Source organism: Microcaecilia unicolor, chromosome 2 (assembly GCF_901765095.1).
Source record: "Microcaecilia unicolor chromosome 2, aMicUni1.1, whole genome shotgun sequence".
Lineage (NCBI taxonomy): Eukaryota > Metazoa > Chordata > Amphibia > Gymnophiona > Siphonopidae > Microcaecilia > Microcaecilia unicolor.
This window is the reverse complement of record NC_044032.1, coordinates 549,434,174-549,450,979: the sequence shown is the minus strand read 5'-3', so window position 1 is coordinate 549,450,979 and position 16,806 is coordinate 549,434,174. Positions and strand designations below refer to the sequence as shown.

The 16,806-nt window shown below is 44.4% G+C and overlaps 1 protein-coding gene across 3 annotated transcripts in view; it reads left to right on the top strand.

Moving 5' to 3' along the window:
• The window catches only part of COMMD8 (COMM domain containing 8), a 76,803-nt gene that overhangs the window by 24,326 nt on the left and 35,671 nt on the right, over positions 1-16,806 (top strand). For all 3 annotated transcript variants that reach the window (XM_030192635.1, XM_030192634.1, XM_030192636.1), the window contains one exon: positions 15,737-15,889. In XM_030192635.1, coding sequence (XP_030048495.1) covers positions 15,737-15,889 — 153 coding nt within the window. The remainder of the gene's footprint in view (positions 1-15,736; positions 15,890-16,806) is intronic.

The window sequence follows — 16,806 nt, the reverse complement described above, 5'->3', positions numbered from 1 at the left end:
CAAAATTTTGGCAGAAAGCAAGAATCTCAATAATAGATCCACAAAACTGCCAAGCTAGAATGAACATTTGAAGAGTGGTGTTTGCTTAAGAAGAACAAAGGGTGGCAGTCTGTAACACAGCAAGCCAGAGAGGCTGTTTGTCGCCAAGCTCTTTGACATTGCTCATGCCAGTGCTGTCAGCATGATGACAATTTGCTGAAGACAAGACGTTCTTGCTGTCTCATCATGGAAAAGGAAGAAGAGGATCAATGGCTGGTGTTGATGCACCATTAGCTGCAAAAGATAAGGCGTTAAAGATACAGGAACAGAATCTTGCAAGACGTCGTTGAATGGAAGATTTACAAAAAAGAGAAACTGAAACAGCAGTACTGATATCATCCAGTAGTAGCTGTGGTGATGAGGATGCAGGCAGTACAGTGGCCTCATCACAAAAGGCGAGTCACAACTTCAGTTCTTATTGCAAATTATTGAGCAGCGCTAGTAGGTTTATCCAGATAGCAAGAAACTGACATTGGCAGGGCTGCACTAATTTTGTTACTTTTCTACAGCATTGCTGCATTATAGACTTATGTGGCAAAAAGATTGAACATGTTGCATAAAAGATACAGAACTGATTCATGAAACAAATTTGTTTTTCTGCATTTTTGTTAATAAAGTTATTTTTATCAACCTTGAGATGATTGAGTTACCTCTAAATATTCAAATAAAAGGTTCAAACGTTTTGGCAAATATTTTTAGCTATGGTGGAATCATTCTAGGGGGTAAGACCTATTTAAAATCAGCATATTTATTTTTTCTATTTTTTTAAGTTCTACCCTGTTCTAGAGGTAGGGGGAGAAAGAGAGATCTGATCATACTGTGGATCCTATACTCAAAACTAATTGCCCCTCATTGAACACAGTGAAAGAGTTTGCTCAATAATGGGGGTGCTCAAGCACCCACAGAACTGGCTTATATGCAGCCAGTCCATCTGTTCCCACTCTCTCCCCTGTGCCCCCTCCCTTGCACCAATGCAGCTTCCTTTAAACTTAAAAATGCAGAGGAAGTGACATTAGCTAAAGAGAATGGGGGTTTGGGGGCTTAGAATGCATTCTGACTGCCTTTGAGGTTTCCCAAAAGTGGACCTAATAACAGTGAAAGAGTCCCATGAGTGCAGCATAGAGAGATGAGTACAAGACAATTAGGAATAGATTAGAGGGTTTCAAATCCTCCTGTGTTCTGAAAGCTCATGGAGATTGCAGAGAGGTATTGGCACACTGGCAGTGCAGCAGACAAAGGGCTTGGACTTTGATGGCGATGCGAGGTGCTATAGAAACTAGTAGTAGTAGATCTATTTGACAAGCTATTTGTCAAAAAGAAAGAGATGAGAAATTAGCTATCAGGACTCAAGTAAGACATTGTGTCTGTGAAATCTGATATAAAGGAGGTGGCTGAGAAGAGAGATGATATGCTGGAGGAAGTAGATGGCTGAGAAGAACAGTGAGATGAGTCTGGTAAACTTACAAAAGTAATTGGGTAGTTTGCAGAATACCATTAATAACCTAATGGATAAGTGGAGGAGTTAATCAGTTGAGGCATAACAACTCATTCCGAGCTGTACCTTGTGGAACAGTTTACCATTGAGACTTAGGAAAATGCAAGAGATTAAACAGTTTAAAAGAGAATTGAAGACCTACCTCTTTATACAAGCGTATGGGTCTGATGATAAATATGATTTTAAGAATGTGGAAGAGATCAGATTGCGTAATGATACTGAAGTCTTAAATGGATTTTATGTTGATTTTTGTTATTTATTTTACTAATGTTGTTGGTACCAGTGAAGAATTGTTTTTTTTAATTTTTATTTTATGTATGTATGTATATTTTGTAAACCACTGAGAACATTTGGATTGTGTGGCATAAACATTTTTAAATAAATAAAATAACAGTATTAAAATTGAGGCATGCAAGCAGAGGAAGCTTATATGGTCTATGCAGAGATGGTTCAACAAATCTGCATGGCCCTATTGAAGTGGAGCACAGGAGAAAATGATGTGAGTAGTTTAAAAGTGAATAGATCACAAGAACTACTAGACCCTAAACACACTAACTAACCACCTAGAGATATCATCACTTGCATCTATAATTTTAAAGGAGGTGATTATGGTTAAGCCAGTCAAGTAGGCTCTGTTTGATGTCAGGGCCTAAAAATTGAATTCTTTAATGGCATATGGAGGTCATTGGCTATTTAAAGGAGGAGAGTATTTGATACTGGCTATTCCCATTTGGCCTGCTTTTTACTGTTAATGGTGAGTCCAAAAGAGTGAAAACTCTTGAAGCATTGGGAGTGCTAACATGCATTGGTTAAGATTTGCTGCTGCAATCAGAGGCAACTGATCCACAAATGGGATTGAAATTCTTTAGAATGTGTATTTTGGAATCAATTTTGGTCTCCAGATAGTCTCGCTTTCTGCTTTAATAACTCAATGTATTTTTTGGCTCTTGAATCCTTATGGACTTGTGCGAAAGTTGCTATTGCTAAGTTGATGAAAGAGGGTACAAAGCTCTGTTGGTCCTGTAAAGGTGGAATAGGTATTCTCTGTCTCATTTCTTATATTATTGTCCCAACTTTAAAACAGTTTTAGAAAGATATTTGGCGATGTAGTTCCTCTGTATTGAACCTTGATATTCCCCTTGACTTATAAATTACTAATTTGGAAGCCCTTTTGGTATACAGTGTCATTTAGCAAAAAAAAAAAAAAAATTCTGTTAAGGTTTTTAAACTGAGAATGGCAATGAAGGTAATTTTGTGCATATTGGACAGAACTCTATGACCACTCTTCATGAAGTGTGGGTTCTTGTTTGTGTAACTTATATGAAAGGTTTGCTGCTGAGAAAAGAGACTTTTTTTTATTTGAAATTGGTTGAAGAAACGTGATTCTCCGAGGACAAGCAGGCTGCTTGTTCTCACGACTGGGTTGACGTCCACGGCAGCCCCCACCAACCGGAACAAAACTTTGCGGGCGGTCCCGCACCAGGGTATGCCCACCGCGCATGCGAGGCCGTCTTCCCGCCCGTGCGTGACCGTTCCCACTCAGTCTTTTCTTTTCCGCGCTGGAGAGAGCCGCGTTCGTCTCTCTCTCTGTCAGCCCCGGAAACCGGATCGCGCTTTCGCCGCGAATTTCTCTTTTTTCGTTGTTCTCCGTTTTCTTTTTTCTATTTAGTTTCTTTGAAAAAACAAAACAAAACAAAACGCTGAACTTTGTTTTTTCCCTCGTCTCTTAGCGGGGGCGTCGCGTTGCGGCCTAGTGGCCGCGCGGTCGATTTATTTTCGAGGTGTGAATTTTACCGCCACCATCGACGACTTTGACTTCGCCGACGCAATTTTTCCGTCGATGTCCTCGAAGGTCCCGAGTGGATTTAAAAAGTGTGGTCGGTGCGGCCGGCATATCTCGCAGACCGACACTCACGCTTGGTGCCTCCAGTGCCTCGGGCCGGAGCACGATACCAAGACGTGTACCTTGTGTCTCGGTCTCCGGAAACGGACACAGGTAGCGAGGCAAGTTCTTCGGGACCGTCTTTTTGGAACTTGCGCCGGCCCCTCGACGTCGACTTCGACGGCATCGGTATCGACGGCCGGTTCTTTGGTACCGGTATCGATGTCCACGAAATCGGCACCGACGGCATCGACCCCAGGAGCACAGGTCCCGTCGGCCCACCGGCTCTCCGGAGACGGCAGGGGTGAGAGGCTGCGTGGGCAATCGGTCCCGGTCACTCCCTCTACCCAGGGCCCTTCGGGACCGAACCCTGTCGGACCCGATCCCTCGAGGCTGAGGGGGATCTACTTCCTCCTCATCGGTACCACCGAGCGCCGATGACGGGCACCGCAAGAAGGCGAAGAAGCACCGTCATCGGTCGCCCACGACGCATCCGGCTCCCGGTGCCAGGGATGAGTCAACGCCGAGGAAGCGGCAGCGTCGAGAGGAGAGGTCCCCCTCTGTAGTAGAGGTACCGCCGCGGCAGGGTGCCAGCACTTCGGTGCAGTCTCCTGGACCCGAACAGCTTCCGGCACCGACACCTCTACCGGCCCCCTCGCCTTTCCCGACAGCGGGCCTGGACGAGTGCCTCCGAGCCATCCTTCCGGCCATCCTGGAAGGGCTGATGCGCCAGACTGTGCCGGTGCCGGGGGTGCTTGCGCCCTCGGCACCGTTGATGGAGGCACCGGCGTGCTCTAGCCCGGTGCTGAGGCCTTCGACGCCGACGCCGCTTGCGGCGCCGGTCTCAACCGCCACGCAGGTGGAGTCCCCGTCGACGTCGATGGAGGGAGCTTCATCCTCGCCGGCGCGGGAGTCCACCGCTCGACGACGCTACCGAGGTCTCGGTGCCTCGACGTCGAGCCGGGCCCGGTTGAGGACTGAGCTGCAGGAGCTCATGTCCGACACCGAGGAAGAGGCCTCGTGGGGGGAGGAGGAGGACCCCAGATATTTCTCCTCAGAGGAGTCTGTGGGCCTTCCCTCCGACCCCACTCCTTCACCAGAGAGAAAGCTCTCGCCACCTGAGAGTCTCTCCTTTGCCTCCTTCATTAGGGACATGTCTATTTGCATTCCCTTTCCTGTGGTCTCTGTGGATGAGCCGAGGGCTGAGATGCTTGAGGTCCTCGACTATCCATCACCACCTAGAGAGTCCTCCACGGTGCCGTTGCATAATGTCCTCAAAGAGACACTGCTTCGGAACTGGTTGAGACCATTATCTAATCCCACCATCCCCAAGAAAGCAGAGTCCCAATACAGAATCCACTCGGACCCAGAGTTAATGCGGCCCCAACTGCCTCATGACTCGGCGGTCGTGGACTCTGCGCTCAAGAGAGCACGGAGTTCGAGGGATACCGCTTCGGTGCCCCCGGGGCGGGAGTCTCGCACTCTGGACTCGTTTGGGAGGAAGGCCTACCAATCTTCCATGCTCGTGACCCGCATCCAGTCTTACCAGCTCTACATGAGCATGCACATGCGGAATAATGTGAAGCAACTGGCGGACCTGGTCGACAAGCTCCCTCCGGAGCAGTCCAGGCCTTTTCAGGAGGTGGTCAGGCAGCTGAAGGCGTGCAGAAAGTTCCTGTCCAGGGGTATATATGACACCTGTGACGTGGCATCTCGTGCTGCGGCCCAAGGTATAGTGATGCGCAGGCTCTCATGGCTGCGTGCCTCTGACCTGGACAACCGCACCCAGCAGAGACTGGCCGACGTCCCTTGCCGGGGGGATAATATTTTTGGCGAGAAGGTCGAGCAGTTGGTGGACCAACTACATCAGCGGGAAACCGCCCTCGACAAGCTCTCCCACCGGGCGCCTTCAGCATCCACCTCAGCAGGTGGACGTTTTTCCCGGGCCAGGCAGGCTGCGCCCTACGCCTACAACAAGCGTAGGTACACCCAGCCGGCCCGAAGGCCTCACCAGGCACAGGGACAGTCCCAGCGCGCTCGTTCCCGTCAACAGCGTGCGCCTAAGCAGTCCCCTGCGCCTCCACAGCAAAAGCCGGGGACGGGCTTTTGACTGGATCCATGGGAACATAGCCGCCATCAAAGTGTCCGTACCGGACGATCTGCCAGTAGGAGGGAGGTTAAAACTTTGTCACCAAAGGTGGCCTCTTATAACCTCCGACCAGTGGGTTCTCCAAATAGTGCGGTGCGGATACGCCCTGAATTTGGCCTCCCCTCCTCCAAATTGTCCTCTGGGAGCTCAATCCTTCAGCTCCCAGCACAAGCGAGTACTTGCAGAGGAACTCTCCGCCCTTCTCAGCGCCAATGTGGTCAAGCCCGTGCCACCCGGGCAGGAAGGGCAGGGATTCTATTCCAGGTACTTCCTTGTGGAAAAGAAAACAGGGGGGATGCGCCCCATCCTAGACCTGAGAGGCCTGAACATATTCCTGGTCAAAGAAAAGTTCAGGATGCTTTCCTTGGGCACCCTTCTGCCAATGATTCAGAAAAACGATTGGCTATGTTCCCTGGATTTAAAGGACGCATACACTCACATCCCGATACTGCCAGCTCACAGACAGTATCTCAGATTCCGTCTGGGCACACGGCACTTTCAGTATTGTGTGCTGCCCTTTGGGCTCGCCTCTGACCCACGGGTGTTCACCAAGTGCCTCGTGGTGGTTGCGGCGTATCTACGCAAGCTGGGAGTGCACGTGTTCCCATATCTTGACGATTGGCTGGTCAACAACACCTCGGAGGCAGGAGCTCTCCGGTCCATGCAGTGCACTATTCAACTCCTGGAGCTGCTGGGGTTTGTGATAAATTACCCAAAGTCCCATCTCCAGCCAGTCCAATCTCTGGAATTCATAGGAGCTCTGCTGAATTCTCGGACCGCTCAGGCCTTCCTTCCCGAAGCGAGGGCCAACAACCTCCTGTCCCTGGCTTCCCAGACCAGAGCGTCTCAGCAGATCACAGCTCGGCAGATGTTGAGACTCCTAGGTCATATGGCCTCCACAGTTCATGTGACTCCCATGGCTCGTCTTCACATGAGATCTGCTCAATGGACCCTAGCTTCCCAGTGGTGCCAAGCCACCGGGAATCTAGAAGATGTCATCCGCCTCTCCACCAGTTGCCTCACTTCACTGCACTGGTGGACCATTCGGACCAATTTGACCTTGGGACGCCCATTCCAAATTCCACAGCCCACGAAAGTGCTGACGACGGATGCGTCTCTCCTGGAGTGGGGAGCTCATGTCGATGGGCTTCACACCCAGGGACTGTGGTCCCTCCAGGAAAAGGATCTTCAGATCAACCTCCTGGAGCTCCGAGCGGTCTGGAACGCACTGAAGGCTTTCAGAGATTGGCTGTCCTGTCAAATTATCCAAATTCGGACAGACAATCAGGTTGCAATGTATTACATCAACAAGCAGGGGGGCACCGGATCTCGCCCCCTGTGTCAGGAAGCCGTCGGGATGTGGCGTTGGGCTTGCCAGTTCGGCATGCTCCTCCAAGCCACATACCTGGCAGGTGTAAACAACAGTCTGGCTGACAGACTGAGCAGAGTCATGCAACCGCACGAGTGGTCGCTCCATTCCAGAGTGGTACGCAAGATCTTCCGAGAGTGGGGCACCCCCTCGGTGGACCTTTTCGCCTCTCAGACCAACCACAAGCTGCCTCTGTTCTGTTCCAGACTACAGGCACACGGCAGACTAGCGTCGGATGCCTTTCTCCTCCATTGGGGGACCGGCCTCCTGTATGCTTATCCTCCCATACCTTTGGTGGGGAAGACCTTACTGAAGCTCAAGCAAGACCACGGCACCATGATTCTGATAGCGCCTTTTTGGCCCCGCCAGATCTGGTTCCCTCTTCTTCTGGAGTTGTCCTCCGAAGAACCGTGGAGATTGGAGTGTTTTCCGACTCTCATCTCGCAGAACGACGGAGCGCTGCTGCACCCCAACCTTCAGTTTCTGGCTCTTACGGCCTGGATGTTGAGGGCGTAGACTTCGCTTCGTTGGGTCTGTCTGAGGGTGTCTCCCGTGTCTTGCTTGCCTCTAGGAAGGATTCCACTAAAAAGAGTTACTTTTTCAAGTGGAGGAGGTTTGTCGTTTGGTGTGAGAGCAAGGCCCTAGAACCTCGTTCGTGCCCTGCACAGAACCTGCTTGAGTACCTTCTGCACTTATCAGAGTCTGGCCTCAAGACCAACTCAGTAAGGAATCACCTTAGTGCGATTAGTGCTTACCATCTTCGTGTGGAGGGTAAAGCCATCTCTGGAGAGCCTTTAGTCGTTCGATTCATGAGAGGCTTGCTTTTGTCAAAGCCCCCTGTCAAGCCTCCTGCAGTGTCATGGGATCTCAACGTCATTCTCACCCAGCTGATGAAACCTCCTTTCGAGCCACTGAATTCATGCCATCTGAAGTACTTGACCTGGAAGGTCATTTTCTTGGTGGCAGTTACTTCAGCTCGTAGGGTCAGTGAGCTTCAAGCCCTAGTAGCTCATGCTCCGTATACTAAATTTCATCACAACAGAGTAGTCCTCCGCACTCACCCTAAGTTCCTGGCAAAGGTGGTGTCGGAGTTCCATCTTAACCAGTCAATTGTCTTGCCAACATTCTTTCCCAGACCGCATACCCGCCCTGCTGAACGTCAGTTGCACACATTGGACTGCAAAAGAGCATTGGCCTTCTACTTGGAGCGGACACAGCCCCACAGACAGTCTGCCCAATTGTTTGTTTCTTTCGACCCCAATAGGAAAGGGGTCGCTGTCGGGAAACGCACCATCTCCAATTGGCTAGCAGATTGCATTTCCTTCACTTACGCCCAGGCTGGGCTGACTCTTGAGGGTCATGTCACGGCTCATAGTGTCAGAGCCATGGCAGCGTCGGTGGCTCACTTGAAGTCAGCCACTATTGAAGAGATTTGCAAGGCTGCGACGTGGTCATCTGTCCACACATTCACATCACATTACTGCCTCCAGCAGGATACCCGACGTGACAGTCGGTTCGGGCAGTCGGTGCTGCAGAATCTGTTTGGGGTGTAAATCCAACTCCACCCTCCAGGACCCGAATTTATTCTGGTCAGGCTGCACTCTCAGTTGTTCTTTGTAGGTCAATTTCTGTTATGCCCTCGCCGTTGCGAGGTTCAATTGACCTGGGTTCTTGTTTTGAGTGAGCCTGAGAGCTAGGGATACCCCAGTCGTGAGAACAAGCAGCCTGCTTGTCCTCGGAGAAAGCGAATGATACATACCTGTAGCAGGTGTTCTCCGAGGACAGCAGGCTGATTGTTCTCACCTACCCTCCCTCCTCCCCTTTGGAGTTGTGTTTTGATCATTTTTGCTTGTCATTCAACTGAGCGGGAACGGTCGCGCACGGGCGGGAAGACGGCCGCGCATGCGCGGTGGGCGTACCCTGCGTGCGGGACCGCCCGCGAAATTTTGTTCCGGTTGGTGGGGGCTGCCGTGGACGTCAACCCAGTCGTGAGAACAATCAGCCTGCTGTCCTCGGAGAACACCTGCTACAGGTATGTATCATTCGCTTTCTCTGGGAAACAGTGACTAAAAGGCACCAGAAACGAAAAAAAGAGGTTTTAGTGAATTCTGTTAGAGCAATGTGTAATACAACAGTCCAAATCCCATCATTTTATGCGGAAAACAATTAAAAATTACAGACGTTCAAAACTGTAACTTTTTCAGACTGCTTATGGACCCATGAAGTGAAAATTCAGCCATTCTCACATCTTGGATCCACTACTTTAGTCACCTTTTTCCTAGAGACATACACAAATGGGTTGTGTTAAAGGAATATGTAGAAAGCAATGAAAATTACTAATGTATGGGTTTACATATATATTATTCAAAGCTGTTTAATTTAGTGGTGGTGATTCTTTGATAGAAAATTGAATAAAAATATTTTGAACATAAAAAGCAACTAATTAGTAGTGGAAGGAGCCTTATACATTGGCCGGTAGCAGAGAGTTGGAGGGAGGCAATGTAAGTGGTTCTCTGTGGGAGGTGGTGGAGATGAAAATAGTAATGGAATCCAAACATGCGTGGGATAAACACAAAGGAATCCTGTTTAGAAGGAATGGTTCTATGGAATCTTAGCGGAGATCGGGTGGTGACGCCGGTAATTGGAAACAAAATGGGAGCTGGGCAAACTTCTACGGTCTACGCCCTGATCGTGACTGAATAGATAGGGATGGGCTGGAGTGTAAATTTTAAGGGGCTTCGATGTTAGCTTCAGAACTTAGTACAAGAACAGTACTGGACAGACTTCTATGGTCTGTGCCCTGAGAAAGGCAAGGACAAATCAAACTCGGGTATACATATAAAGTACCACATACCATGTAAAATGAGTTTATCTTGTTGGGCAGACTGTATGTACCGTACAGGTCTTTATCTGCCGTCATTTACTATGTTACTATGTAAAAGTTCCAGCAAGGAAGTGACCCCAAGTAATGAAGTGTCTGAAAAATGGACTATAGAATGGTAATGGAAAAAATGCGTTGCAAATACTATGTGTAAGAAGTGAAATTTTAACTCCCAAAATCAACAGATATGTGTCTGGAAGATTAATTGAAGCATTGTGTTAATGGTAGACTGATGGACTTTTAATATGAGAGAGCAGTGTACTCTGAATATCCAAAGAGGACTTAACTAGAGAAGATAGGAGACATGAGGTAAGTGTCCCAGTAGATGTGGTGTTCACTCAGGCTCTGTAGCATGGGTGTACTAGCTTTAAATTTGAGGAGACATGCCATATAAAGTAGTTATTAGTCATCTTAAATTTTTGTCTCAAGGACAGAGAGCTTTATTATAGAATTGCATAAGCATTAGCACAAGAAGTCACTTCACACTCCGGATTGTAAACCCTAACAGATCTGCAATTTCAGTGGCAGAGAGCTCTAGATAAATGACCAGCATCCTGTATTAACTTCTGTTATGAATAGACTGGTACCCGTCTATCTATTAAGGTTCAAACTCGAGAACCATTGCTGTTTCCATAGCCTTGTTTAATTGGAAAGTATATGCAAAGCAGCTATTTGATTCTCACTTCATCATGCCTTAACTTCACATTACTGTCTTGGCCATCCTTCAGGCAGAAACAGTTTTTAAAGTTTAGTACTAAGCAATCTACATTTATAAGCTACTCTACTCAACTCTTGCATCATTTGACCAGATTGCTCCTCAACTCTGAAAAGTTACTTGAAATTAAGCCAGAGCTTGAGAGACACCTAATTGTGTGCCTTGTTCAATCCTGCTAGCCAACAAAGAAAGCAAAGTTGCTTACCTATGACAGGTGATGATCTCTGTAGACAGCAGATTTAATCAGGCATGTCTCTACTGCAGCTCCTTGTGACTCTGGGCAAGTCACTTAACCCTCCATTGCCCCTGGTACAAAATAAGTTCCTGAATATATGTAAACCGCTTTGAATGTAGTTGCAAAAAACCTCAGAAAGGCGGTATATCAAGTCCCATTTCCCTTTCCATCCCATCTCTGAGTTGTACTACTTCTTGAGCTAATTAAGGGGTCTAAGGAGATCACTGCTTTCAGGAACAGCCATGCATGCTTAGCACTTGACACTAGTTCTAAGTTGTTGGAGATCTGTTCTCCCTGGCGCCACACAATTAATATCACACCCACCTGTGCACCTGTTCGATCCCGCTATCTATGAAGACCACCTGTTGCAGGTAAGCAACTTTGCTTTCTTGGAAGCTATGGACTGTAAACTGTGGATAGAAAGAATTTTACTGAGCAGCTGGTCCTGTTTTGAGCGCAGAGTGATCTATCGAGAAGATTTGTGGAAGGTGCTGGGGGAAGCAGACCTCTGGACATTGGGATCCTTGCTCCTGGGCATAAGGTCAGCAACTTCGGGCCTGTGTTATGGACTCTGGACTTGTGTCAATCTGCCCTTATTGATCTTCTCACTCTGAGGTGAGTGATATTTCATTGGTAAATGGAAGGTAAATATCAAGCCCCTCCTTTATCCACACCGACTGTTAGAGGCCCAATCGATCAGCATGTGTTTCCATCATCAGGAGCTCCAGTTGTGACCTCCTCTCCTTTCCCAGATGGTGTTTCTTTGAGTTCTAATGAGCGGACTTCACTGCTTCTACCTGCAATATATGATGGTCATTCTGTTTGTGCTCGTTTTGAAGGTACCTTGAGTTTTTAAAAAAATGTGGGTCTTTTACATTGTTGCCATTTTCTGTACCTACTTTTGAGGAGATTCAGTGTCTCTGCTTTGCAAATTTTTTTTCTGAGACAGTTGCTAAATTGACTAATGTATACTCAAACCTGGCATTTTTTTGATCAAAGAACAATGGCCCTAGATTCTTGTGTAGCTTCTGTGCAAGCTGTGACCACATCCTCCATTAAAGACTTGCTATCTATACATCTCAAGGTTAACTCTTTTGAGAACAAAGAATATCTTAAATTTTCTGTGTGTACCATGTTATTGTCTTCTGAAATTTTTTTTGTAGAAAATATCTTAAATTCTGTCTTTTGATAGAGCTGATTCTCTTATTATATTCCAAATAGGAGGCAAGTATCTGTGGAGAGTGGGGCAGCTTGAGATTTTAGATCCAGCTTTGAATATGCACAAGCATATTAAGAAAATGATTTAGACTATTCTAGACTTAGAGTAGTTTGATAATTGAAAGATTATCTGTCTGTTAGAATTTCCATACTGTAGTGCAGAGCATGATAATTCCATATTTTGATAATTGTAACACATTGTTATGCCTGCTAAAAAAGATCTTGAAGTTACTCCAGTTAGCACAGAACTCTGTGGCTTGAGTTGTATGGATTTGAATACATTTGAGCATGTTTCTTCTGTGTTTGATGCAGTTGCATTGGTTGCCTGTTGAAATTCGAATTCGGTATAAAATTTTATGTTGGTTTTCAAAGTTTTGACTAATACCATTTCTCCGATTGTCACATCTTTGCATCTGCATCAACCCTCGGTCATCTAGCGGTCCAACTGATTCTTTTGCCGGCTTCCTGCTTTTAATATACCAGCGCTTTGCATTTGATTTGACATTCTGTTTATTATTTTCAGTCGGTTCCTTCTTGCATTTTCTGAAGGATTTTCTTTTAGCTCTAATAGCTTCCTTCACCTTTTTAACCATTCCTGCTGTTGTTTTGTCTTCCGTCCTTCTTTTTTAATACATGGAATATATTTGATCTGGGCTTCCAGAATAGTATTTTTGAACAGCATCTACGCCTGATGTAAATTTTTGACCTTCTCAGCCTCTCCTCTTAAGTTTTTTTTTTCACTGTTCTTCTCATTTTATCTTTTTGAAAGTTAAACGCAATTCACTATTACGTTATCAGAGTTGTCATCCAAAAGCTTATCGTTTTCACAGTATCTCAGATTTTGGAGAATTTGCACTCATCAGGATAGCTTTAAAAATCAGTCTAAAGTGCTATTGTCTATGCTGCTGATGTGAGCAAATGCTAATAAAAAATACTGCTAGATATCCTTGGCTGTATTCTGGTGCTCTTTGTTCAACGCCACTATTTTTTTTTTTTTTTTTTTTTTGCTGTGCTCTGAGGTGTGGAGGTTTGTCCCTCTTCTTTAGTTTTCAAGTTACTGTTTCTCCCAGGAAGAAAAGCGCAAAATTTTATAATTGACAAATATTAAAGCAGGAATTTTGTTTTTCATCTATAAATATACAAAACATAAAGGCAAAGACTACCTGTACTTCAGGAATCAGGTGAAAGCCTGTCTTTTATCCCAAGCATTAATGGAAGAAGCAACTAACTAGCTCGTTGTACACACAGGGACAAATGTTGGCTGCAGGACTTGCTTGCCACAGCTGATCTGCTTTTCTTCATGCACTTTTTAAATTGCACATTCAAATTTTCCTTACATTAGTCACCCTTATGTTTTCCTTAAGTTGGTCACCCTCTGCTGTGTTCTGCTTGCTGTCTATTAAAATGTGTTGATATTGTAAGTAGCATACTGTGCTATAATGGGTACTGTTTGAATATTTTGCTGTTCTAATTGTCTATCTCAGGTTATGCTTGTAGTACACCATCTTGGTGAACTTCTTCAAAAAGATGGTAAATAAATCCTAATTAAAAGAAAAACAACCCTCTAAGGTCTGGCTTGTTCTGTGTGTATTTTTTCCTCTCTCATAGAAGGTGTATTGGTATTTTTATATTTATAGCACTGCTATTGATACAGTTGTTGCTGTCTGAGTCCTGGGAATAAGTGTTATGGCAGGTTTGCTACATTAAGTTCTACTCTATAGAGACTCCAAAATAGCTTAACAACTTTTGATATGGAACACATATGGAAAAACTGTGTGCTCCTCCTAAGGCTTTCTGTCCAGGAGAGGGTGGGGCTCAACCCTAAGCAGGAAGTAAAAGCTGTCTGTCAGAACAGAGAAGCCTTAGGAGGAGAGAAGCTGCCCTGGAGTATAGGTCTGTACTGCTTGTGTGTAAGTTATCAGAACCTGGATAAGATACAGCGCTTATCACTGCATTGATATATGAGTATACTAGTATCTTCTTTTTTGAGTGATGACTGAGTGGAGATTTTGTCCTTCGATGACCAATCTAGGAACACGTATTGAATGACAGTTTCCTTGACTCCTGATGCAGGCCAGCCAGTGAGACCGAAACATGAGTCGTGTCGGGTCTCGCTCATTGTTATAGAAGAACTCTTTAATAAAGATATTTTTTGAACACCATCTGCGAGAGGTTCCATTGCTCTACTATTTCTTGCTTGGCACCTTCCCTTCAATGGAGAGCAGTTTGCCCTCTGTTAGTGACTGCAATGACACCAAAATACCAATATTTCCTAAACAGTAGTATACTTTTTTTGTTCTGAGCGTAGCTAATTTTCATCTAAATGAAGTATTTTTCTCATACATCTATTTGCTCAAAACTTTCATCTCAGAAAGGAAGGACTGCATGTTTTTAGACTTGAATAGGATTCAAATATTTAAATCAACAACTTGTTTCATTGGCAGGCAGGAAAGGTGAGCCATCTTCTAAGAAAACAAAGAGTTTTTTTTAAAGCTCATCTGACAATAGATCTTTTTGTATCTAGAGCAGAACTTTGCTATCTTCTGTAGAGAACCATAAAGCTTAAACCATAAACCACATGAGTATATGCATACCTTGTCGAGATTTAGAGTTGATCAATGCAGAATTCAGAAGAAGGGTGCTGTTCGCATTCATAAAATGTTAGAGTAATGGTCATCCTTTCAAGGAATATGATATTGCTTTGAGATAAAGACAGAATAACCCCAAACTTTGTCTCAAGACACTTGCCTCCTTGATTAGAAATAACTGCACAAAGCAAGTAGCTGGAATATCCATGAAGGTATGTTTTGTTGAGATTTTCAGGTAGTTCAGATAATCATCCCAAATATTCATTGAAATGCATTTTGTTAAAATAGTAAATAACATTGAAGGGAGGGACTGAATAAATTTGTGATCATAATTATGTGTGTGTGTGTATATGTGCAGTTTTTCTTATTAGATAAACAAAAGGAAGATGTAAATGTGTGTTGCAACTTGAGAAGAATTTGGGCAAAGGAGCAGCAGGCAGCTGTAGCTATATAGCATATAGAGAGAAGTCTTAACCTAAAGTTTGCCCTGCCTCAAACTGCTGAAAAGGAGAATTTACCCTATATTTATATTATGTAGAGTGGAACTCAAAGAAACCTAATTAATAGGTATGAAATGCCTGTTCGAGTGTTAACTATGAAAAGATCTTTCTAAAATCAAGCTGGTATCGTGAAAGTAGTTTGCAAGCTTTAAGTGCCACTGACAAATGCTATTTAGGTGATAAAGAGTCATGAAGGGCTGTGGCATATCAGTAACCAGGAAATAAGGTTCACTTAAATACTGAAGAAGATTGTTTTTTAACTTACAGCTTAAAAAAAGGAACCAATAAATAAACTAAATGTTAGTTTTACTTCCACTAACTCATCATGGGGATCTTGGTTTCCAGTATTATTGGCTATTGAACTCTGGTGGGAATTCTACTGTAACAATGGGAGAAAATATAGAATAAAAACACTATATCATAGGTGCCAACTCGGTGGGTGTATGAGCAGCCCCCCCCCCCTCAAACTCCTTTACTGTGACCAGGGAGTATTCACTTGTGTTGTATTTAGTTCTCCCAATCAGTTTGAAAAGTTGACTTCTATGGACTGAATATAAATTCAGCTCTTTGCTTTACTCACTTTTAAAGTATTTTTGTCAGATCTCTAATTTTGCTAACTTGTTATGGTGTTGAATATTTTCAATTTCATTCATTGTATATTTCAGACATTAAAACAGTTGGATGGACTAAACTTGAGTCATCAGCAAGCCATCTTGAAGTGCTTGAAAGGCAGGAAGGAAGAAATAAGACATTCTTTGGTGGAAAAATCAAGTGCAATGTCCTCTGCTCATTTACAGGATTTTGACTGGCAGCTGAAGGTAAAAATAAATCAAGAATGTGATATATTTGATCAATGATTTAGGAAAGAAATTATTTTGTGTAATATCTTTTTAAATAAATTAAATCCTATAGTATCCGTTTTGTCTATTTGTGCTCTTCTTGTAGCAAACACTTAGGGCTCCTTTTACAAAGCCATGCTAGTGATTCCCATGCAGTAAATGTGACAAAGCCCATAGGAACTGAATGGACTTCATCACATTTGCCCACCAGAATCACTAGCATGGCTTTGTAAAAGGAGCCCTTAAATTTTAAGGATTCACTGAGCTTCTGAGAATTTTTAGTATGCTGGAGAATCATTTTGAACAATACAATGAAAGAAAGAACCTTGCAACCTTCTGTTTTAATTGCAAAAAATAGTTTATGGGTAACAAGAGGAAACAAGTATTAGTGATGTCAAACTATCTGTTCCTGATCTTAATCCTCAGTTATTAGTAAACGTCCTACATTTGTCTCGGTATCCTTCTTTCTCCACATTTTAAAAATCTTTTATTGACTTGATCACAGTACAGATTAGGGTGTTTCTGCTTTTACTTTGCTAGCATATATATTCTTTCACATTTTTGCATAATGTTTGCAGAACATTTCCAGTTTTTGTTTAAACAACTTTAACCTTGCATTGTCCATCATTCAGTCAGACATAGCCCTTTTCACATTCATTCATTTTTTTTGTCTCTCAATACAACCATTTTTCTCTCTAGCATGCTTCTATAAATGTATGTACCATTTGTTTTGTTTCCCTTGGAAGCCAGATAACCATTTCTCTTATTGAAATGATGATAATTTATTAGAATCTGCTTCTGTCCATTAATTTGTTCCGTTCCCAGAAAATTAACAATTGTTGTGCATAGGGACACTATCAAGCTCATTTTCAAAGCACTTAGCCTCCCAAAGTTCC